Raw genomic sequence first — 25,483 nt, forward strand, 5'->3', positions numbered from 1 at the left:
GATCCCTGGTCAGAGTCTAAGTCTCACATCCATAGAGCAAGACTGGAAGCAGCAAGGACCTGAAGACTCGAACTTTTGTCCTCCCGCACAGGTACCAACAGCGCCACACCCCATGATCCAGTGAATCCATGACTCCCCAGGCCCGACCCAGACATTTGTTGACCTCTGGCTCACAGCCAGAAGAGACATAAATATCACTGCCAAGGTAAGTCAATCTCTCCACGACCTCAACATCTTCTCCACAAACACGTACAGACAGGAGAGCAGCATCCAAGATGTCATTGAAAGACTGCATCTTAGTTTTGACCCAGGAAACCCGTAAACCCAGCGGCTTCAACTTTAGCATCTCGAGAGCCCCCCAAAAGGATATCTGGAGTCTCCGCAAAGATGACTGCATCATCTGCAAAATCATGGTCAGAGATCTTGACATTCCCAAATGATGCACCACAGCTTGATCTCTCTGACAACCTCCCCAGAATCCAGTCCATACAAGCACGGAAAAGTGTGGGGGCCAGTACACACCCCTGAAGAACTCCAGTAACAACTGGAAATAAGTCAGAGATGGTACCACCACATCTCACAGCACTCTCAGTACCAGAGTAGAGTTCAGACATCAGATCGATCAGTTTTGGTGGCACCCCACGAAGACCAAGAATCCTCCAGAGGGCATCCTGATTCACCGAATCAAATGCTTTGCAGAGCTCAACATAGGCTACAAACAACCCCTGCCAAAACTCTCGTCTGCGTTCAGTGAGGACTCGAAGGGCAAGGATACGGTCAATTGTTGACCTCTTTGGTGCAAAGCCTGACTGCTCTCGATGCTGGTGCTCAAGCAGATTGCGGCAAACCCTATCAAGAATTTATCCAAGCAAAAACCTTGCCCGGCACTGAGACCAGCGTCACCCCTCGGTTAGTTGTTGCAGTCCTGGCGATCACACTTCCCTTTGCAGAGAGAGACACCAAGGCCCCTCTTCCAGTCAGTTGGGATGATGTCTGTATTTCAGGCAGAGCACAGAACTGCATGCAACAACACGAGTGCAGCATTTCCACCAGCCTTGAGAAGTTCAGCATGGATGCCACAGATCCCTGGAGCTTTACCCCATTTCAACTGGTTAACCGCAGCCTGTGTTTCCACAAATGAAGGTGGACCACAGTTGATTGGAGGGTCAGCAACAGTGAGTGTAACACCCCTGACATCCAACTCGACAGCTGTTGCATCAGCCTGGTTCAACCACTCAAAGTAACTAGCCCAGCGGGCCTTCACTTCGGACTCCTCTTTCAAAAGTTCACCACCCTCTGCTCTCACTGCAGTACACCGAGGGATGGGCTTGGACAAACGCAATGCGTAAATTCCCCTGTAAGCAGGACAGAATCACTTGACCACAGTTGATGCTCTCCCCCTCACAGATTCCTCGCACATAGGCTTCCTTGTCTACCCTTAGTGCACATACAGTTTTATGCCTCAGCTCCCTGAGCAACTCAGCTCTGCCATTCATCCTGGCCCTGTGACTCTCAGAAATGGTATCCAGTGTCCCTTGAGAGACAAAATTCTTCTTCGCCCTCTAGTGAGTTCCAAGACCTCCACCGGCAACATCAAGGATGGTGGTCTTGAAGGCACTCCACAACTCTTCAGGACCTCCCAAAGCACCCAGACCCCCCAAATCTCCAGTCAGCCTGTTCACAAACTCCTCAGCTACCCTCTGATTCTTGAGCTTGCCAACCTCCAGCCATGGCTGGGATGGCACCATTCTCCTGGATTTAAGGTGCAACTTAAGAGTTGCTGCAACAAACTGGTGGTCAGTATTGAGGAACTGAGCACTCTGGTAGACCCTGCATTTCTGGACTATCCTACAGCGATCATCAATTAGCACATGCTCAATCTCCTTTGCTACACTGCTAGCGTTGGAATACCAAGTCCAGCGATGAACTTGTGGGCACTGAAATCATGAACCAGCCACCCTAAGTGCACGACTTCTTGCAAAGTCAAGGAACTTAGTGCTATTCTGGTTCACAGGTCCAGACCCATGGGGCCCAACAAACATCCCACAACCATTCCTATCAGTTCCAGACGGTGTATTGAAATCCCCCAAGGCGAGAAGTGTATCTCTCCTGGGGCACTGATGAACCACAGACTCGAGCGTGGCATAGAATGCATCCTTCACGGTGAGATCACTCGCCTCAGTCAGAGCATAAACAGAGACCAGGGAAATGACAAAGGAGTGACGAATTCTTAGTCTCATAATACACTCGTTGACCGGTGTTACCTCAATTATCATTTGATTCAGCTTATTGGACACAGCTGCAGCAACTCCTTGGGAATGGTAACCATCAGAGCGACCAGACCAATAGTAGGTGTAAGCACCTTCCATGATCTCGCCGCAATCCGCTCTCCAAACCTCAGAGAATGCTGCAATACCGATGACCAAACACTTGAGCTCAGATGATAGAGACAGGTGATCATCCTCTCTTCGGGATAGGACAGTCCAGGCACCTACCTGAAGGGATCGCCTCAGGTTAACCCAAGGAGACCGCCGTCTGGTGGACGACACTTCAGCACCACCCCGCCACACTCTCCCGCAATCTGAACCGGGAATGTTAACGCGTGGTTTCCCTCCTCTCATCAAAGATTGGGGGTCCCGAAGGCTTTGCCCCAATCCCATCATCCGGTGAGCTGCCCTGAGGAAATCCAATTGAACGCCATGAATCTCCATGCTGTATGATATTGCAGCCATTTTATCGGTTTGAAAACCGCAGTTAAGGATACGATTATCGTGGAATCCATCTAAAAACAAATGGATTCCCACGGAGAGATAGATATATTTTTATTTTCTAAAAGTAACTTCCATAATTGACATTGAACTCATTCCCAAATCTGACATCTGTTCACCATCCCATCTTCATCAGCCCACTGCAGTCTGTTCTAATACTGGGAAGGCAACTGCAAACTACATGGTGTAGTCCTTACCACGAGGAGCTGTGCAACTGTGATCACAGAAAATGATGCTATCCACAAAAGAGAATAAGAATGCATTCGCGATGTGGATGTGGACAAACAAACCAACAGACAGAGAGACAAACACACTTTGGGGAACTGGTGGGTGAGGATAACTTGTATTTTTGAAACTGGTGATCCTGTTGACGAGCCAACATATTACAACTGAACAATCAATGCACCATCTGCCCAAATACTTGCATGGCAGTTTAGTGCTTTGAAGAAAAAAAAAAACCAAACAGGACGAAAGAACACCGAACTAACCAAAGCTTTAATGAGAAAGTGCAAAAACCAGTTACGTACAGCTGTACAAGTTGACAGAAGATAGCATGACGTTGCCTTTAGAGCGTAGAATGAAAGTAGATGGGCACGTGACGCCTGTCAATAAGGTTTGGTAGATCAGGTCGAGATGAATAAACAGGAGAAGGGAGAGTGCAGGAAGAACTGCCAGGTGTAGAGTAGGAGGAAGGTGAGGGTAACGATCAGCAATGCAAATGCTCCAGAAAATCTCAGATCAAAATGGAATCAAAAGATCATGGTATCACTTTTCAATACTGTATATATTTCCCAGACAATACATTTACTTAAATTGTATTTCCGTTTCCTGAAGATATGTTTTCCTATTACCCGACAAACCTTGAGAAAAAAGCAATTGTACTCGCAAATCGAATCAAATCAAAGCAAGGAAACTACAAAGGATTTAGCATTTTACCAAATGGCCAGAAACCAGATTGAGAAAATGTTTAAGTGTTTGAACAATTTCACATTAATTTTGAAGTGATGCCAAATTATAACGCGTCGTTACTTTCTTTTCATCTCCCCAATGATACGCAAAAGGTACAGAAACAGGTTTATTATGTCCAAGTACAGATTCACAGCAGCCACGATGTGTTCCTCTGGTGACAGTTTTTTCATGAGCATGTGCGTGTCGTACAATATGAAGCCACAGAAAATGATGGCTCCAGCTACAGCAATCATCAACTCCAGTGTGTCCGAGTGCAGGAATAACTGCCAGGGGCAGAGAGAGAGAGAGAGAGAGAGCGAGAAGGACAATCAACAAAACACTGCAATAAGAAAAGGGGATAAAAATGGTATACTCTAGTCTGGTATTAAAGGGTGGAGGGGGGAATGGGGAGAGAAGGGAGAGAAGAGAGAGAAGAAAGAGAAAGAGTGATAGGGGCAAAGAATATAGAAGGGGTGTGGTTTATCCTTAAAATTCCCCACTGAGAGTAAAGAGAAAAGTGATGCCACTTGATGGCATCGCCAGCACCCAGAATGCTTCAGAATGTTACTTTGCCCAAGATGAATAGCTGTGTTTGTCTCACATTAGAACGTCAAGTCCAGTGTTGTCTGGTGTCGCTGCCCACATATATGTACGTGATTTAAGGCCCAGTCACACCTTGACTTTTTAGCCAGCTTATGCCGATTTTTTGAAAATTTGTCTAAAACGCTGGTACACGTCAAATATGTTATGGGTAAGTTTTGATAACATTGAGAGCACGCTGAAAAACACTGCCATACGTCGTTGTACGCTGGCTTTAAATGTTGTACTTTTCAGTTGTCCTCAAATTTTCCATGCTTGAAATTTTAAGACTTATGCCAGCGTATGACTCACACGTTCCGCATAACGCTGGCCATAAGTTGTAGGCACGTCACGCGATCGTTGACACACGTCGACACACGTTACTTGTAAGTTACTCATAGGTCAAAACACGTCGAGGTAATGTTTAGCATACCCGAAACTTATTTCTAACCTATGAGTAATGTGTTGACCTCACGTTACGCGATCGGTGACACACATCGACACACGTTACTTGAAAGGTGCTCATAAGTCGAAACACATCAAGGTAATGGTTAGCGTCAGTGTTCCAGACTCCCTGGTTTTTTTTTTTCTTCCTTCCTTTGGTATGATGGTGATTTTGACACTTCGATTTCTAGTGCGATTATAATATAATATAATTAATAGGCTGCTGCTCAACGATTTAAATCATAACCGCACTGTACACGGAACACCGTCATACCGAAGAAAAAAAAAACTGGGAGTTTGGAACACTGACGCTAACCATTACCTTGATGTGTTTCGACTTATGAGTACCTTTCAAGTAACGTGTGTCGATGTGTGTCAACGATCGCATATCGTGCGTACAACTTATTCCCATCGCATGCGGAGCGTGCGTCATACGGCAAGTACGTCGTAAAATTTTCAACATGTTTAAAATTACAAGACGTACTCCACTTAATACGACGTATGATAGCGTACTTTAGCATTCTATTCACGCATACCAAACTTACCCATACCGTATTCGACGTGCGCCAGCGTTTTAGACGCATTTTTCAGAGGTCGGCATACGCTGGCAAGATCGCCAAGGTGTGACTGCGATGTTGACACTTCCATTTCTGCGGCGGTTATGATTTGAATCGTTGTGCGGCAGCCTTTTCATAACCTACGCCACGTCATCGTCGGCGATGCGTGCAGCGCGCTATGCATAAGTTAGACTATCGTTTGGCATAGGTTGTGAAGGCTGACAACAGGTTCAGCATTCGTTGGTATAAGTTATCTATAACACAACGAAACGTTCTGTGTCCGTTACTAATACGTTATGCATAAGACCAACTCGTTATGAATACGTCCGAATCTTTAAAAAAAACATCAAAAGTTCAACGTAAGCCAGCGTTTTACATACATTTTAATACGTTGCCATCGCTGGCTAAAACGTCAAGGTGTGACTGGGCCTTTATGTGCGACAGCTCATCCATACATACAAGGAAATACTAGGATAACAGACACAGGTGGAGGCCATTCAGCCCAGCATGCCTGTGCGAACAGCATACTAATTTATCTACACCATGATTCAAGGAAGAAAATGCATAATTAAAAAAAATATTTATTTATTTAAGTTTTTGTCGTTTTCTTTTTTTTCTTCTTCCTCTAAGGGGAGTGGGCATGGGCTTGGTTAAAAACATACAACATCAACCACACAACATCCCTAGACAAGACCCCCACCAACAGCACTTAATACACATGCACACAATGACCCATCAATACTCAAACTACCTAAAATTGTCAACATCCCCATACCCCCCTATCTCCATAACTTCCAGGTACCTATCTAATTCTAAATTTAAACTTATCTACTTTTTCTGCTGCCACGACCTTTCCAGGGAGACCACTCCATGCATTAACTACTCTCTGAGTGAAAGTCCCCTGCCTTACTACCATGTTAACTCTCCTCTTCTTTACTCTCAAGCTATGGCCCCTAGTCCTATCACTGTCTACTCTGTTGAATAATTCATCTGCACTTATTTTATCGATACCTTTCATTATCTTAAACATCTCTATCGCATCTCCTCGTAACCGCCTCCTTTCTAGTGTATAAAGCCCTGTCTACTTCAGCCGCTCTTCATAGCTGAGACTAGCTAGGCCCAGAATCAATCGAGTAACCCTGCGGTGAACCCCCTCCATGGCATCCATGTGCCGTAGATCCTGTAGAAAAATAAAATATACGAGAACGGCACTCCGTAAAGCGGAAACGTGCCATACGTCCACCAGGCTGAAGAGTTCATGTTTTGTATCCCACTGATAGGAATGATCTGGATCCGGACCTGAACCAAAATCTAATCGACAAGTTCTTATCACCTACCCATCTCATGCACCTGGTTTTGTCAGAACCCATCCACAACATTTTAAAATATCATGCTATGGAGAGTTTTTGGTTCAATCTCTCAACGGTGACGAAAAAAATCACCAACAAAATATAAAAAAATTGATCATATCCGGATCTTTATCACACTCCTAACCTGTCCACCAAGTTTTGTCCGAATCCATCCATAACTTTTTGAGATATCCTGCTCACAGACAGACCAACAGACAAACAGGAGTGAAAACATAACCTCTGTTCACCTTCGGTGGCAAAAGTAACAAAACAAAGTAGTTTTGAAAAAGGTAAAGTGATGACACTGCCATGCCTTAAACTGATATCCCTGACCAATAATAACCTCTCAAGAAATAGTCAATCACAAAAAAAAAAGAAATAATGCATAAAAGCACAACGTGCCATAGATCGAGTGAAATGAGATAAATTTCACAACAGTACATCCAAAACGAGTTCGAAAAACTGTGTGGAGTGTGTGGAGCATATGGAGCGACGGGCTGGAAGGACGGCCTAAAGCTATGCACACTCGACTCCAAGCTGTCTAACTTGGGTTCAAATCTCAACCTAGCTATAAATGGTCATCCTGATCATTTGTTGTGCAAGTGAGTGAGTCCACTCACACATGGACATGGCAGGCTTACCCTCAGGAAGACGCTGCCAAGCAGCATGCAGAGACCCACAAACAAGCTGAGGAGGTAACGAGAGGAAAAAAGAAGGAACAGAAAGCACACGGAAAACAAATCAGGGATGTTGCACGCGTTAAACCACAGTAAAATCAGGGTGTGTTCAGACTTGGTAGCATTGTGGTTGGAGCATCTGCTTTCGGTGTCGAAGGTCGGCAGTTCGATTCTGACCCTGGCTGTCAAAATGTCTGACCCTGAAGACACATCAAAATATGCCTAATTTTTTTTTAAGTCTGGATAGCCAAATCCCATGTGCATGTGATGACCAATTCCTGCTGCCCAAATTGGGACAAACAACCCCAGACAAGGACCAACACATTGTTTTATAAACAGGAAGTGGTGAAGGCTGCTGCGGTGGCAACATTTGGAAGCTATTACCTGGCAGTGCGGCATCAAAGTTTATTCCAGATAATTTGAACCAATAGGGAGCATCATGGAAGAATGATGAACTCACTCACACGTGGTACTCCTAAGTAATAGATGTTTTCCCAATTATGTTCCTGGTTGACAACTAAAATGTTCTTGCTGAAGGCATTTAAAAAACAAAAAAAAGTTCTCACCACATTGCTGGGAATATTTGGTGAGTGAAGACATACCAGGAACTGTGTCAGCAGACGTGGCGTTTGAGTCTTCAAACCATACATTTCAACAAATATTACAAGCAAGGAAAAATCTGATTTCAAAAAAACAAAGGATTTAATCAGCGTCTCCAAAATCCAACCATGCGTGCGCACATACCAAAAAAACAAACAAACAAGGGAATTCATTTGAGTGAAACAGAAGTAAGTTACTCACCCTGTGCCCCAAGTGCTGAAGTCTCTCTTCGACTGCAAGGTGAAGGCAGTGAGACCCACGAAGGTCACAATTGTGAGCACAAATGCTTGTATCACGACCGCGACATCATAGAGCGTCACTGAAGGATGGTTTGGGATTAATCAAAAATCAAATATAGTGTCACATTAAAATTTACCAATCAAACTAAAACTTATTATGGATTAGATCCAAATAGTCCAAAATGATTGAAACGATGAGTTGATGCCCTCGCCCCCCCCCCCCACCTTTTAAGTGGTATGGGGAATAGATCTGTGTATAGGTAGATATGAATAATAAATCAGGAATCAGGTGCAGGAACATTAAATCTTGAACGCTTTTTGAAATATCTCGTGCACAAGCGAACTTACCGATATGGTTGCCATAGCAACATAATTTAACCAATCACAGCCATCATATAATCAGGATGAGATAATGTCATGAGGAATACATATCTGCAATATGAAAGCTAAATCCATCCATCCATTGGGACCATGCTCTGTGCAGAGCGTTGGTGCTGTCAAAGCAGTCTCCTGGGCTATTGGGCACAATCCTGGACGGATCGCCACTCCGACGCAGGACACTCAAACGGCTCAATCATCCCAGCAAGCGGGTACTCATTTTACCGACCATGGAATGATGACAGGCTGAGTCAACCCCACCTGGTATTACTTGAATGGAAAAAGTGGGATTTGAACTCGGGACAAAGCTAAATGTTTAAGGGCTTTTTGAAATATCGCGAACACAAAAGTACATGGACAAATGGTCGGTCGGTCAGACCGAGCTCATTTTAATGTCCTCTGTCTCTGACCTTGTCGGGGAGGCAGGGGACAATGAAGCTAAATATCGTTGGTTCCTGAAGTCAAACGAATTGAAAGTACACTCGTTGAACAATTTTTGATTTCAGAATGCCCACTGCATTATTGCTCGAAAGCCCACGAAGGTTACATTGATGCCTTGCAGACTGGATTGCCTATAATGTTTTATGCCAAAGGATATCACATGACAAAGTTAGGAACATTTTGTTCCACAGCTATTTACAAAAGCAAAGTCATGAGCACGCAGATGACTTTAAAAGGAGGCTTTTAATCTGTGTCAGGAATTGCAGACCTTTTTTCACACGGGCCATTAAAATCAATGCTTCTCGGAGCTATTGCAAGCATCCGACTCGTACAACTTCCCCCCTTGATGTAAAAATAGGATCACATGTCCAAAAGTTCACCTGGATCAGGAGCAAGAGTCACTAAAACCCTCCCACAAACTCCGTTTGACCCTGATTTTTTTTTTCTAATGCCGTGAACAAACTTTGGTACATCATGGGTGATGAAGGTTGTGGTCAAGTTTCATACAAATTGTGTGTGTAATCTCAGAGAAGAAAGCAAATACCTATTTTAAGGGGTCAAACCTCCCCCCCCCCCACCCACCCACCCCTTGACCCCCCCCTTAATGAGTGCAGATTTTGATGCTGCCAATAAAGCTTCGTTAAGCATCAGATATGAAGCTTGTGGCCAAGTTTCATCAAAATTGTGTGTTTGCTTCAAGTGATAATGACTGAAGTGTTTATGGACTGACTCACTCACCTACAGACACTGCTCGATCGCATAAGCTCACTGGCCTGAAGACCAGGTGAGTGAAAAAAAAAAATAATCAGACCCATAATCAGATGATGGAGGAATGTAACTTACGGGCTGGCAGGATGGCCTACATGCATGCACACTCGCCTCTGAACCATCAAACTTCTTGACCGAACTATAAACTGTCATCGTGGTATTTCGTATCAATGTTGGTGAACATTTAAGATCCTACGGTGTGTTTCTTGAATGCTGGCACACTCTGAACAAATCACAAATCCTTGCTCTAGCCTACAAGGGGCACTGCAACAGTGGTGCAGCTGTACCCCCAGTAAATGATGCCACTCACAAGCACGTGCTGCATTTGAGAGAACAAGAAGAAGAAGGCAACTTACCAACGACACCGACAGTGAAGGCTTCCACCAAGGTCTGCGGAGAAAATACACCCCCATCATATCATAATCCTTCATAAAATGGGAGCCGTTTATGAAGATGTTGTGAAGTTAAATGCCACTCCCGCAAGGGTACCGCGGAGCAGAGAAGGGTGTACTCACAAATGCCAACAGAAGGAAGAGATTCGTCGGATGTTGGTGCCTCTTCACATGCAGGGCAACAATAAGGCCAAGGGAAGTTACCAGCATCGCAATCAGCAATATAGGACTGGAACACAAAAATGTACGGAATCACGCATTCCTTTCCACAGATTCATACACAATTATATTTTGACCGTGGACTCTTCAAGTTAAAAATGGAACTCTCGTTTGACGAAAATAAAACGGCAAAATGGACTGAAAATCTTTGGATCAGTGCGATGCATCATCGACGAAGAGAACCTAAATAACCTCATACCTGATTGGAAAGAACCGTGTACTTCAGAGAGTCCAACAGCGTTCCCTTGACTCAGAAACCCACACTCTGGTACACATTCCCGATGACCCTTTATACTCCCAATGTCTCTTTCCTCTCGTCTGCCTGTGATTTATTTGTCTACATTTACTCTGTCAGCATTCCATGTCTACTCACGTGCCCCCTGTCTAATCAGCCCAACTCTGTTGCATGTTCATAAATGCGCTGCCTGTCCCTTGTACACCTGCTTCTCTCTACTCTTGAGTGGCTGACCTTTCTTACCAAATGTCATTTATCTCTTCCATGAGCCTCAAACTCAGCAGATAAAAAGTTTTTGAAAAACAAACAAACAAACAAAAGATTTGCAATATGAAAACAAAATGGCAAAAATTAATACAGCTGTTCATCACCATCTCAGGTCATCTCTCATCCACATCCATCAGCTTTTCTAACTCAATTAACCCTCTCCAAGGCCAACTCTTCTATGAGTTCCCAGTTTTTTGTTCCACTTCTGTGATTGAGAGTTTGCGGCTGAATTCATCTTGTTCATCGACTGTGTGTCCCCACCCTGCCCTCATTCTCCAACGTGTTGCTTATACCACCGAGTCTCCCTCAATTTTGTCCTTCAACGCTGCTGTTGGTGCATCCCCCCCCACCCTTCTCTTTCTGTTGTTATTTTTATTCTACGTTCTACCTCCTCCACGAGCTCCGACACTATCCAAAATGCAGAACAAACTCAACATCAGTTTGAATATTCCAATCACTAAAAAACAAAAAAAACGAGAAGGTCACTCAGTAGAGTGCATACCCCCGCCCCGTAATGCCTGATCCACGAGAACACATCTGGCCCATGATATTTTTGAAAACTCGTGCGAAATATCGTTTTTGAGCCCTATCGCTCTATGGTGAAGAATCACTTAGAAAATTCTTGAAATCAGATCCGGATCTTGATCTTCATCAAAATCGAATCAGTTCGTCCTTGTCACACACCCAACCTGTCCACAAAATTTCATCTAGATCTGTCCACAACTTTTTGAGATATCCTGTAAACAAACAAACAGACAAAAGGGGTGAAAACATAACCCCCTTCACCTTCGGTGGCGGAGGTAATAACTGTCTGAGCTCCAATGACACAGGATCTGAGTTTCAGTTGCACATACCACAGCTCGACCTGTTCGACTGCCAAATGATGGCCATCATACTTGCGTTTGACGAAATCTGCTGCCTCGCTCATGGACAGGAACGCTGCAGAGACAGCCGCGGTAAGCAAGAGTTGTGTAGAAAGAATTCCATACACCTTGCGCAAGAAGCCTGAAAACGAACCCACAACAGAGAGGTTTGTGATATTATACACAAGAAGTGCAAAAATAAATAAATAAATTGCAACATCGTTATCAGCAATGTTGACGTACAGTCATGTAATGGACACTCATTTTACACGAAATGTAGGGTTGTGGAAGTATAAAGAGCCAAAGGACAGAGAAGGGCTGTCACGCTGTGGTGGTGAGGAAGCAAATGGATATGAGCAAACAGGATGAATAAACAAGGGGGAGGGGGGATGAAAGAGAAAGAAAGATGAGAGTAACCTGTAATCAGAGTGGTGGGTGCAGGAATAGCTAACTGTCGTAGAGAATATCAAGGGTTGGTATGAAATACGACAAGACACGAAGCAGTGTCGGAAATAGTGGGATTGCAACGGTACACAGAGAGACAGTTCCACAAGCAGTAGAAAAGAAGAACAGAAGAGTTGAGATGAGCAGCATGCATGGACTTTCGAAGGTTAACAAGGAAGGTATTATTGTAAGAATATCTACCACCAAAGGGGGCTCAGGGGCAGCAGAACACCAGAAGAGTATACACAGAGGACACGAGCTTGTCTGTGATGAGAGATCAACAGGCTTTGTACACCTGATTCTTAGATGGACATGCCAATGATGTTGAGAGCTTTGGATTCCACAGTATCCAGGAGTGAGAGGTATGAAGTAGGGGACATACCACATAGAGGAGCACAGTACTCCAGTGTGAGCTACGGAGAAAGGCTTTGTAGGCTGTGAGAAGATACATTCAGTGAGGAAGGACTCAGCACGACAGATAATATAAACCTGGACTATTGTACAAATTAATTGGTTTCTCACATTGGTTGTACTCTTGAGCTGGTCTGGAAGTGTATCAGAGCCCCCCCCCCTCCACCATCTCATGCCTAAAGTATCCCCATCTTTTGACTCGGACCCCATTTCGAGCAGCGAGTTGTGATGTTTTGACTTTGTTCCAACGGCTCTTTTAAGGATCGTCACTGAACCCGAGAGAGCCTGCAGTTGTTAGTCGCAATATTTCCAGGCATTGTTTCAAACCTCCACCTATCACTGTCAGCATCTCTCAGCTTCTAGGGTCTCTCGTTTTCACTTCTCACACCCTGGTACTCAGTCAACTTTCTAATTTGTACACTTATCTCACAATACAAATGACAAAGCGTGGGTAAAGCAATTGTTTCACTCTCCGTTTGTCTGTTTCTATGATCGAGGAACTGCTTTATTTAAATTGAATTCTATATTTTGAACACGGTAGAACACGAATTGGAACACAAACCTGTAGTTTCCCAGTACTTTGGCTCTGAATTTGACAATAATACGGAGTCTGGTCGCGAGCGCGCATGTGCACTCATGGTAAAACAATTGCTCCAATGTATCCGTCAGTCTGGCAGTTGAACAAAAGTGAAAAATCATTCTAAAGAGGAAACGTAGTGGTTTTTTTTTTCGAGACGTCATAAAGGACCCAAACAACAGGCAAACATAACGAATTGACGTGTTCAACAAGGTGGTATAAAAGACGGTGCATCAGCAGCAGTAAACTTCTGATTAAATGGGGGGGGGGGGTTCTTTTTTTTTCTCCAATGTTGAAAACCTTTATTTCATTTCAACTGAATTATATATTTGAACACAAGAGCATAAATGGCCTTGTTTGCACATCGAACAACCTCAAGGTTAGCAGTACTTGTGCAAAACTTTACGCACTCGACCAATCAAATTTGGCACCCGCTGTGAGGGGGGAGTAACAAAGAAATTCAGACAAAATGGCGGCGCCTCGCGATGCAACAACAGAGCTACTTTCATCCAAAAGATGTTTGTATAATGCATCTTTTTCTCAAGAATCGTTCCCAAATCGTCAGTTTCTCCGAAAAGAGTTGGCAGAAGGTTCAGCTCTGGAATGCTCCGTTTGACCCATCGACTTTGTGTGGTTGCCATCGCATCTGTTATTTTAAGTTCACGAACAAAGCTAATAAAGATCATGCTCTGACATGCAAAGCAAGAGTTGAAAAGACCATGCCCATGTTTTTTTTTTTCTCAAGACTGTGTGGGGTAACAAGTTCGATGAACTCTCTAGTTTATGCTGTTTCGCCTATTCCCCATGGGTTTCCCCTACGTTTTGCGGTATGGAGGCCTTTCATTGGTAGCATTTTAGTGCCCATTGCATTTCCCAGTTGCATCCCAGTAGTGCCCATTGCATTTCCCAGATTCCCAGTGCCCAAGTTGTGAACTGACAAGGTATTGATACTGCAAGATAAAACGTATTATTGTAAGAGAACAATAAAAAAAAACTAAACAAACAAACAAACAAAAAACCGACAAAGCATCTCAAAATGCAAAGCTCATCCACTTTGCATTCGGACTTCTTCTTCTGTATGCTAAACAGTACCTTTGACTTTTTTGGTATACCTTGTCGAGGCTCATATGAGAGCTAAACACAACACACAGCAAGGGGGCATGAGACAAGAGGGGAAGGAGTGGGAAGGACAAAACAGTGAGGAACAGAGACATTAGGAGATCTGTCGAAGGGAGAGGGATGGGGCAGAGAACACAGGGTATACAACATGAACAGTACAGGGACTTTGAAGAAGGAAAGCAGTGAATTTGAAGTGAGTGGGCCTGGGTAGAAAAGATCGAGGATTTAGATGGGGGACGATAAGAGGCGGTCGTGAACAGCTGTTTTGAAGGCCTGCAGGGAAGAATGGGATTGAACAGAGTGAGGGAGTTTATTCCAAAGGTGGGAAAAAAAAGAGGAATGAAAGAGTGAAGGTGAGCAGCGATTCGTGATTTTGGTAGTTTTACCAGAAGGGGGTTGTTGGCGGACCTTGAGCGCCCTGCGGAAATATGGTGGGGACAAATCGCAAACACAACAGGGGGGGAAAGACCGGAGAGGAGACGGTAGAAGACAGATAGACCACCGACCAACCTGCAGTGATAGAGTGAGAGGCCTAAAGACTCAGCCTCATTGCAGGAGATGCCAAAAATACGAAATGCCTTGATTTCCACAGCGTGAAGCCGAGAAAGGTGGGAGGCAGGAGCACCAGCCCAGAGGGGAGAGCAGTACTCCATCAGGCTGCGGACGAAAGCTTTGTAAGTGGTCAGGAGCTCAGGTGGTCGAGGAAGGACTTTTCACGATGGAGGATTCCCAGTCAGCAACTGGCTTTGGAGCAGACGTTGGAAATGTGGCCTTCCCAGGAAAGATCATGGCAGATCGTGAGACCCAGAAGCTTGAATGAAAGGACTTCTTCAAGAGGATTGTTGAGAAAGTGGATTGGGGGTGGTGGGGGGGTTCTAAACGGTCCTTTCGGAGAGACAGTGAAAGTGTGAGATTTGTCTGGATTGAAAGACATGTTCCACGTGTTGGACCAGTTTGTGATTTTATCCAGATCTGCAATGAGTGAAGAAGCTGCTGCTTGCCGGACTGAGGGATGACAGATGGTGTGGCAGAGGGTGGAATCATCAGCAAAGAGAGAAAGAGGATTTTCCAGAGAGTCAGAGAGATCATTGATGAAAACCAGAAAAAGAACAGGGCCCAGAACGCTACCTTGAGGAACTCCAGCTTGGACAGGAAGAGGGGATGAAAGAACTCCATTTAGGGCCACACGTTGACTGCGACAGGAGAGGAAGTCTGTGAGCCATGAGTGGAGATGGCCTTGGATACCATAGGAAGAAAGTTTGGTGAGCAGGGCAGGGTGCCAGACTATGTCAAAAGCACGCGATATGTCTAGGGATATGGCTCTGATTTCATGTCTGGCATTGAGGACCTCCATCCATTGTTGAGAGAGCAGAAGCAGCGTATCTAGGTTAGAGTGATCTGGTTGATGAAGGTTGATCAATCCAAATTGATGAACGGAAATCAAGCCATTGGAGAAGAGGAAGGATTTAACGTCTGAAGCGATGATGGATTCCATAACCTTGCTGATGATTGGGAGAAGGCTGATTGGTCTGTAGTTGCAGGGATCTGTTTTTGCACCTTTTTTATGCAGGGCAGTAATGTTTGCTGATTTGCAAGCAGATGTCAGACGACCGTGAGCAAATGAGATGGTGAATAGAAGAGAGAGAGGGTGAGCAAGAGCAGAGGAGCAGGTTTTTAGGTCACGTGGGCTGATGCCGTCTGGACCGGTTGCAGAATCTGTGTGGAGGTTTGACAGCAAGCTCTCCACCTTGATAGGAAAAAAAGGACACAGAGTCCAGGGACAGTTGGGTGTGACTGGGTAAGGTGGGGACAGGAAGCGATGGGTTTTGGACACAAGATTTTGATGCAAACACTGAGTTTAGGCAATTCAGCCTTTTCACGTACGGTATCAGCAGTGTGGCCATTTGAGGTAAGGGTGGGGATGGAGGGGAAACAAACACCAGAAACAGATTTGATTAGATGCCACCAGGATTTGGAGGAGGGAGAGAGGTTTGAGAGTTCACACTTGAGATGAGAAAGATGTTGTTTTCTTGCTCTCCTGAGGGTAGATACACACTTGTTCCGAGCTTTATGGAAGGAACTGAGATTACCCTCAGTTGGGTTTGCTTTCCATGAGGCAAAGGCAAGTTGTTTCAGGACAACTGCCTCGTCACAAGCTTCAGTGAACCGTGGGCGGGAGGAAGGGTAGGATAGCTGAAGACAAGAGGGGATAAGTCTGTGCATGAGGGAGAGAAAGTTTCTTTGAAAGAATTTCCAGAATGAGTTGATGTTGGAGAAAGTAGCGATGGGAGACCAGTCCCAAAGTTTGATGGCTGCTTGGAGACCTGCCAGTCGGCTTGAGTGAAATGCCAGACTCGACGGCGCTGAGGTGGTTCTCTGATAACAGCAACAGAGATGTCCACTATGATAAGCACATGATCAGAAGAACCAATTGGAGCGGAGGAAGAACAGCAGATATTTTCAGGGAAATTTGTCAAAATGAAACCCAGAAGAGATAGAGTACCATTAGTTGAGATCCAGCTCAGGAAGTTGACCAATTGAGTCAGTCCCAATGAGTCACAGAAAGCTTTTCCTGAAGTGCCATGACAGGTGAGAGACATACCCACACCCAGCCAACTGGCATGATGACAATTGAAGTCACCATATATGAGGAAGAGAGAGTTCGGATGAGAGGATAGTAGTTGGTCCATGTTTTCGGATAGTGAAGTGTAAATGGAGTTATCACTGTTTGGTGGACGGTACAGTACACATATAAACATGAGGTGGGAGTGGAAGGGAATCTGTAGCCAAAGGTATTCCTGGGGGTGTGGGGGAGTGAGGGCAGTGCATGGAGAGTGAGGAATAGTCTTTGATGAAGAGAGCAACTCCTCCACCAGGACGAGGCTCAGGTCTGTCATACCGGAGGAGGGAGTAACCAGGAAGAGATACAGACACGTCTTGATGGAGGAAAGTTTCTGTTAGGCAGATTATGTCTGGTTTGTCAGTGGCAACCTGTATGGAAAGATCTGTAACATTTGACTCTACTTGAGTGGGGATGAGATTCTATTCTACTTGATTCAACATTTTCCCTGTTAAAGTGGGGGTAAGGCTAACCCCCGCTTTAGCAGGGAAAATGGCCTATAAATGCGCGTGTGTGTGTGTGTGTGTGTGTGTGTGTGTGTGTGTGTGTGTGTGTGTGTGTGTGTGTGTGTGTGTGTGTGTGTGTGTGTGTGTGTGTGTGTGTGTGTGTGTAAGGTTTGAGCGAATGCCCCGGATATTTGAGGTCCACACTGTTCATGAAGAGGGAGGAGAGGAGGCTTTGGGTGCAGGGGATGGGAGGGAGGGGGAGGGGAGGGGGGTAAGGAGAGTTAAAAGAGTGTGGGGGATTGCAGAATAGCTCGGGGAGGGGCTGGATGAGGAGGAGAAAAGGCTCTGTGGAGCTGGGGAGAGGGGGGGGCAAGAGAGGGGGCAGAAGGCAGTTGAGGATTTGAGGAGATGGAGTGATGAGATGAGGTGAGAGGGCAGGGGAAGGAGGCAGCTTTGTGAATGAGAGGGGGGGACTTTGAGAAGGGTGCGTGAGGGGTGAATGGTGGGAGAAGGGTGAGTGGGGAGAGTTGAGGGAGAAAGGTGAGGGGGGAGTTTTTGAGCAAGGTGAAAGGGAAGCTTGAAGGGAGAAGAGTGTGATGGTTGCTTTGAGAGGAAGGGGTGAGAGGGGTGAGTTGGTACTGAAGTTGGAAAAAGGAATGGTTGATGGAAAGCGAACATTCATTGCCAACTGGGATTTTAATTTTTTTTAGGTCAGAGATGCGATTTAACACATTTCTTGATGGATGCAATAAAGGCGAATTAAGAGAATGGAGAGAAGAAACGCTGTTGCAGTTGGAGTTTTTTAGGCAAGGTATAAGGAAAAGGTCAAATTGAGAGCAGTCTGTTTAAATAGAAGAAGAGTAGTGCATTATGATACAGTTATGAGCACCACACGTGTGAAAGTAGAAGATGAAGCATTATAAGAGATCATTTTTATGATTATTATTATTGTTATTGTTTGAGAGAGTTTTCATCAGATTAGGTAATTGGAAAGTTGTAGAAAAAATTGAGGTGAATGGTCAATTTGGATCAGTAAACGCAGGGGGTGTAAACAGATCACGTGGTTACGGGAGAAGCACGTGGCTATAGGAGGTGTATATTCAAAAATGAAATTATTTATTTTAAATAGGGATTGTGTAACATTCGGAAAAGGGAAGGTTGAAGTAAAATCGTGGAGGTGTATGGTGAATTTGGAACTGTAAACACAGAATGAAGCTGCTGGGGCGATGAAAAGTATCAGGAAGAGGGTGGAGAGAGACATGTGGTTCCAGGAGTTGTATAGATTGAAAGGATACAAGGAAAATTATTAATTTATGATGTATTCTTGAAGAATAGGTAAGATTCGGGAATTGAAGGTTGTAGGAAGAAATCGTGAAGGTAATGGCGAGAGTGGGTCAGCTCAAGTACAATAAAGATGGTGGGCCGGCAGAAGGAGGACGAAGAAGAAGAAGGGTCAGGACTCGTGGGTTTGCAGTCGACAGGTCCAGATTTGAGAAAAATTGAATGTTGTGGGCATTTCATGTTAAAAGTGGGCAAACAAGTTTTTTTTAGGATAATTTGAGGGTGCTGAATTTTGAGATTTTGACCCTCAAATTTGAAGAAAAACAAAATGGCCACCATTTTTCATCTTTTTTGCCTTATAACTCGGCTTCTAAGCATTATTGAAGTATTACAATGGTGGCAATACCGATGTTTGTGATACCAAGGATTCCCAATATGTTGTCACCTAAGTTGTATCTAGTTTGGTTCATCTGCCATCTTGAATTGCAAGATGGCCGCCATTATTGTCCGAATATATTATTGAATGTGATCAGCCCAGACGCATAAATGGTGACAATACACATGCTTGTAATACCAAAAGGATTCCCTAATGTGTTGTCACCAGTTTGGTTTGCCTGCCATCTTGAACTCAAAGTTTTATGATAAATTAGTATTACGTGAAATCATCCTTCAAAGTACATTCATTAATTAAGCACTTGCTGCCTGTTAAAGTAGATTCCAGCGATCCTGGCAGATGAAGGTGAAATTTGGGGTACCATGGTATGATTTGGTTTGAACTTTAGCAATGCTTCAGAAAGATCATCGCTTGATTTATATGTGTCAATGATGATTAAAATCTACCCATTGTCCATCAAATGTTCAATATTTAACCTACACCAGAATGGTATCTTGCACCCGGTACCTGGGATCTAGCTGCAAAGTAGCTGAAATTTAATTTAGCAGTGCTTTACCTGTGCAATACCCCTCATTTACCGACATGGAGATTTAGATACAAAAGATCGATATTGGAAACAGTTGTTTTCGGAAAGGGAAAAGCATTACCTTGCTTTGTTCTCCTACGTACAGTAGGGTGTTTTGTATTACTATTTCTTGAAATAAGCATATCATTATTAATTGTTCCTCCTTTCTGTCCATCCACTCATTGCTTTGGTATTCATTCTTACTCGAAGTCCTAGTCTCTTCTGTTTCTGCATTCTTCTTGTCCATATACACATATGCATCCTACAGTGCAAGGTAGCTTCCCTTTCCTACAGCCACAGTTGTTGCTTTGACAGGCTGTGGTGCAGCTGCATGTGACAATCTCACAGCACATCTTAGGAATAGGAGGAAGTGTCATTAACTTTGACACCAAGTGCCCATCGGCATGTGTCCAACCTTTCAGTTACTTGGGGGAGTGCTGGTGCAGAGATGTTTGCTTGCTTCCATATTAAGGCCTGACAATGTGCACATCTAATGTGTAGTTTCACTGCATCAGATGTTGGTGGAAGTGCTTCCTGCAAACGACCCTTTCAAAAGAGCATGACAAATGCCTTGTCACAGGTGTTAACATTATCAGGCAGCTTGTACAAGCGACATACAAACTTCTCCGCAGATTTAAATGCTGATTTTCGAACCTATATGCCATACGTACATGTACATTATTGCTCATATCTCAGAAACTATTGGAATGCCCATCACAAAACTTATGTGGAAGCTTCTTGACATCATAAGGTACCTCTGGGATGAATTGGAGGAAATTTGAAGGATACATTTTTTGGGGATTCACGATTGAAGTTTATATTTTGTGATAACTTTTTTGTGGTTGGAGGTAGGAAAATGTTGCCCAGACAAATTCATAGGGCATGAAAATACCTTTAAAATGACACCAAAACCAGCTCTCCAGGTGTTATACTTTTAGAGATGTGGCTATTTGAATTCACAACGTCGTGCTAATTAGTCCAAAGTTCGTTAGTCTGTATCTCACTAATTAAGAGGCTGTTAGCAAAAATATTTGAGTTCTTGTCATTTTTCATGGGTCCCAATTGGTTCCCAAAGTTTTACAAAAATCTGAGAGATGACGGCAGATTCTTTGATGATTTGACATGGAATGACCCGAGTTATTGTCAACACCATGAACAAATGAGAAATTCCTGCACACAGAGGCTGCTCTGATCATAAGGTACCAAACACTCAAGACAAATTTCCAATGCATACTTTCTCGAAGGTGGAGGGTTTGGCCTTTTCAGAATGGTGTATAGCTGTGGTGGCAGGGAAAGCAGGGGTCGAGGGTGCCTGATAGTCCTCTATATTTGAGTGTGTTTATTAATATTTACCAATGGTGATGCCAGTTTGCTCAACGTTTTTTTTTGTATATATCGTTGAGGCTCATGCAAGAGCTAGAACAGTGAACAGATCAGGAAGTGACATAAAAAAAAAAACAGGACGCAACACACGCAGGCCTGGGGTGGGCAAAATGGATACAGAAGGAAACGCCACGAAGGGAAAACTGGAAAATTGAAAGGAGGATGGATTTAGGTGGAGTTAACGAGGGTAGAAAAGATCATGGTTTCGGACTGGGGATGATCTGAGATGGTGGCGAACAGCTTGTATTGAGGACCTGGTGGGAAAATGAGATTGAAGAGGACGTGGATTATGAAAATTGGTTCCACAGGTGGGGGGAAAAAGGGGAACGAATAAGTGGAGGTGAGCAGTGATGCTGGATTTAGGTAGTTTCTTTCACCAGAAGAAGGGTGATGGTGGGCTGTGTGAGCCCTGGAGAAACCTGGCAGGGGGGGGGGGGATGACAAAGCACAGAAAGAGCAGAGGTTGCAAGACCATAAAGGAGGCTGTAGAAACAGAGACCACCGACCTGTCTGCGATGGTGAAGTGATAGACCCCTAACAGACTATGTTTCAGTGTGGAGATTCCGTCCAATAATCTTGAAGGCCTTTGTTTCCACAGTGTCAAGCTGAGAAAGATGTGAGGCAGGGGAGCCAGCCCAGAGAGGAGGGCATTACTCCATCAAGCTGTGGACAATGGCTTTGTAGGTGGATAGTTCAGGTGTGCCAAGGAAGGACTTTGTACAACGGAGGATGCCCAGTCGTCGGCTAGCTTTGGAGACAGACTTTGAAGTGTGATTTGCCCAAGAAAGACCATGGCTGATAGTGGGACTCACGAGTTTGAATGACTGAACTTCCTCAAGAGGATTGTTAAGAAATCAGAAGGGAGGGTTTACCAGATGGTCCTTTCAGAGAGAGATGATGAGTGTGTGAGATTTGTTAGGATTGAAAGACATGTTACAAGTGTTTGACCGGCTTGCAATTTTTGTCAAGGTCTGAAGAGAGGGAAAATGCTGCAGCCTGCCTCTCTGAAAGATGAGTAATGTCACGGCAGAGGGTGAAGTCATCAGCAAATAGATAAAGAGGATTGTCCAGAGAGTCAGGGAGATCAGTAACGAAGATCAGGAATAGGACTGAGCCCAGAGCACTGCCTTGGGGCACTCCAACCTTGACAGGGAGGGGAGATGAAAGGATTCCGTCGAGTACCAATCATTGGCTACGAGAGTGGAGGAAGTCAGTAATCCAAGAGCGGAGTTGGCCTTGGATTCCATTGCCAGACAGTTTGGAGAGTAGGGCAGGATGCCAGACTGTATCAAAAGCTCGAGATATGTCCAGAGAAACGGGTGGACATGATCTCATGTCTGACATTGAGGGCCTCCATCCATTGTTGGGTGAGTGGAAGCAACATGCCCAAGGTGGAGTGACCAGGTCTGAATCCAAATTGGTGATCTGAGATGAGGTTGGAGAAAAGGAAGGATTTCATATCAACTGCAATGATGGATTCCATGACCTTGTTGATTATTCGAAATGTGCGGATAGGTGTGCAGCTAAGGGGATCATTTTTTGCACCTTTTTTAATGTAATGCTGTGATGTTGGCAGATTTACAAACAGATGGAAGATGATCTGTGGCAAATGACAGGGTGAAAAGGGGAGAGAGAGAGACAGAGACAGAGACAGAGACAGAGACAGAGACAGAGACAGAGACAGAGACAGAGACAGAGACAGAGACAGAGACAGAGACAGAGACAGAGAGAGAGACAGAGACAGAGACAGAGACAGAGAGAGAGAGAGAGAGAGAGAGAGAGAGAGAGAGAGAGCAGATTTGTGGGGTACGTGAGCCGATACCATCCAGTCCAGTGGAACCTTCTCAAAATCACACACACGGGTAGGGAAGAAGGGGGGAGAGGAAGGAAGAAAGAAAGAGAGGGAGAGGAAGGAAGAAAGAAAGAAAGAGGGGGAGAGGAAGGAAGAAAGAAAGAAAGAGGGGGAGAGGAAGGAAGAAAGAAAGAAAGAGGGGGAGAGGAAGGAAGAAAGAGGGGGATAAGAAGGAAGAAAGAGGGGGATAAGAAGGAAGAAAGAGGGGGATAAGAAGGAAGAAAGAGGGGGATAAGAAGGAAGAAAGAGGGGGATAAGAAGGAAGAAAGAGGGGGATAAGAAGGAAGAAAGAGGGGGAGAGGAAGGAAGAAAGAGGGGGATAAGAAGGAAGAGGGCTGGGTAATAAGGAAGAGGGCTGGGTAATAAGGAAGAGGGCTGGGTAATAAGGAAGAGGGATGGGTAATAAGGAAGAGGGCTGGGTAATAAGGAAGAAGGATGGGTAAAAGGAAGAGGGCTGGGTAATAAGGAAGAGGGATGGGTAATAAGGAAGAGGGATGGGTAATAAGGAAGAAGGATGGGTAATAAGGAAGAGGGATGGGTAATAAGGAAGATGGATGGGTAATAAGGAAGAAGGATGGGTAATAAGGAAGAAGGATGGGTAATAAGGAAGAAGGATGGGTAATAAGGAAGAAGGATGGGTAATAAGGAAGAGGGATGGGTAATAAGGAAGAAGGATGGGTAATAAGGAAGAAGGATGGGTAATAAGGAAGAGGGATGGGTAATAAGGAAGAGGGCTGGGTAATAAGGAAGAAGGATGGGTAATAAGGAAGAGGGCTGGGTAATAAGGAAGAAGGATGGGTAATAAGGAAGAGGGATGGGTAATAAGGAAGAAGGATGGGTAATAAGGAAGAGGGATGGGTAATAAGGAAGAAGGATGGGTAATAAGGAAGAAGGATGGGTAATAAGGAAGAGGGATGGGTAATAAGGAAGAGGGTTGGGTAATAAGGAAGAGGGCTGGGTAATAAGGAAGAGGGATGGGTAATAAGGAAGAAGGATGGGTAATAAGGAAGAGGGATGGGTAATAAGGAAGAAGGATGGGTAATAAGGAAGAGGGATGGGTAATAAGGAAGAGGGATGGGTAATAAGGAAGAAGGATGGGTAATAAGGAAGAGGGCTGGGTAATAAGGAAGAGAGATGGGTAATAAGGAAGAGGGATGGGTAATAAGGAAGAAGGATGGGTAATAAGGAAGAGGGATGGGTAATAAGGAAGAAGGATGGGTAATAAGGAAGAGGGATGGGTAATAAGGAAGAAGGATGGGTAATAAGGAAGAGGGATGGGTAATAAGGAAGAGGGATGGGTAATAAGGAAGAAGGATGGGTAATAAGGAAGAGGGCTGGGTAATAAGGAAGAGAGATGGGTAATAAGGAAGAGGGATGGGTAATAAGGAAGAAGGATGGGTAATAAGGAAGAGGGATGGGTAATAAGGAAGAAGGATGGGTAATAAGGAAGAAGGATGGGTAATAAGGAAGAAGGATGGGTAATAAGGAAGAGGGATGGGTAATAAGGAAGAGGGATGGGTAATAAGGAAGAAGGATGGGTAATAAGGAAGAGGGATGGGTAATAAGGAAGAAGGATGGGTAATAAGGAAGAGGGATGGGTAATAAGGAAGAAGGATGGGTAATAAGGAAGAAGGATGGGTAATAAGGAAGAGGGATGGGTAATAAGGAAGAGGGATGGGTAATAAGGAAGAGGGATGGGTAATAAGGAAGAGGGATGGGTAATAAGGAAGAAGGATGGGTAATAAGGAAGAAGGATGGGTAATAAGGAAGAAGGCTGGGTAATAAGGAAGAAGGATGGGTAATAAGGAAGAGGGATGGGTAATAAGGAAGAGGGATGGGTAATAAGGAAGAAGGCTGGGTAATAAGGAAGAAGGATGGGTAATAAGGAAGAAGGATGGGTAATAAGGAAGAAGGATGGGTAATAAGGAAGAGGGATGGGTAATAAGGAAGAGGGATGGGTAATAAGGAAGGGGAAGAAGGATGACAAACGGTGTTGAGAAAAAGATACAAAGAAACGGATTTTACGAAGTAAAAAACGAAGAATGTGAAGATGACGATAAAAGATGAAGAGCGAACTCATCACCCATCCGGACGTAGATGTGGGACGAAGCGACGTTGGTGCTGTAGCAGAAATCATCTTCGATGGACGAGGACGCACTCGCACTCTGAGAGGCCATGGCAACGACACTTCCTCTCGGCCGACTCAGAAGGAACGGAAAACAAAGCACACAAACAGGAACCAACCCGAGAGAGAGAGAGAGAGAGAGGACCCACAACGTCACAAATGACGTCACCACTTCCTGGGCTGATTGGTGGTGGGTCAGTTCCGTGTCCGCCATTTATCATTACATTTAACTCTACTGTACTGTGCAGTACTCGACTGTACGTTTAGTGTGGGTTCGAAACAACAAACACGTACACGGTGCACCGTACAAGGTACACCTCTGAGCTGTCATTTTATTCCTTTAATTTCATACTCCTCGAGGCTCTTTAGGATAATCAGTTTCCTACGAAGAATGTCAACGCAGGAAGAAGATATTCCACCCATCAAAGCCGGAGCAATGGCTGCCAACCTCTGGTTGTTTGTCCGTGCTGCATCATTTTTAAATGTTGAGGGTCAAGGAAGCATCAGGTGTCGTTTTAAAAAGTTGTGTTTTTATTTATGCT

General features: G+C 44.5%; 1 protein-coding gene across 1 annotated transcript; it reads right to left on the reverse strand.

Moving 5' to 3' along the window:
• Positions 1 to 3,244: 3,244 nt before the first annotated feature.
• TMBIM4 (transmembrane BAX inhibitor motif containing 4) lies at positions 3,245 to 25,189 on the reverse strand. Its single transcript, XM_085895664.1, has 7 exons — positions 24,900 to 25,189; positions 11,758 to 11,866; positions 10,264 to 10,369; positions 10,105 to 10,138; positions 8,124 to 8,241; positions 7,287 to 7,332; positions 3,245 to 4,000 (listed from the first exon to the last, which is right to left on the reverse strand). The coding sequence occupies exons 1-7, from the start codon at positions 25,153 to 25,155 to the stop codon at positions 3,794 to 3,796; spliced, it is 876 nt and encodes a 291-aa protein (XP_085751790.1). The 5' UTR covers positions 25,156 to 25,189; the 3' UTR covers positions 3,245 to 3,793.
• Positions 25,190 to 25,483: the final 294 nt, after the last annotated feature.

The sequence above is a fragment of the Eptatretus burgeri genome, chromosome 9 (assembly GCF_056783735.1).
Source record: "Eptatretus burgeri isolate ZD-2024b chromosome 9, Ebu_testis_v1, whole genome shotgun sequence".
NCBI classification, from domain to species: Eukaryota; Metazoa; Chordata; class Myxini; order Myxiniformes; family Myxinidae; genus Eptatretus; species Eptatretus burgeri.

Excerpts from the sequence above, each read along its gene's own strand:
- TMBIM4 (XM_085895664.1), bottom strand. The coding sequence starts at position 25,155 with ATGGCGGACACGGAACTGACCCACCACCAATCAGCCCAGGAAGTGGTG. Across the intron at positions 11,867-24,899 it reads CCACATCTACGTCCGGATGG|GCTTCTTGCGCAAGGTGTAT; the intron begins GTGATGAGTTCG and ends GTTCGTTTTCAG. Across the intron at positions 7,333-8,123 it reads TTCAGCACTTGGGGCACAGG|CTTGTTTGTGGGTCTCTGCA; the intron begins GTGAGTAACTTA and ends TTACCTCCTCAG.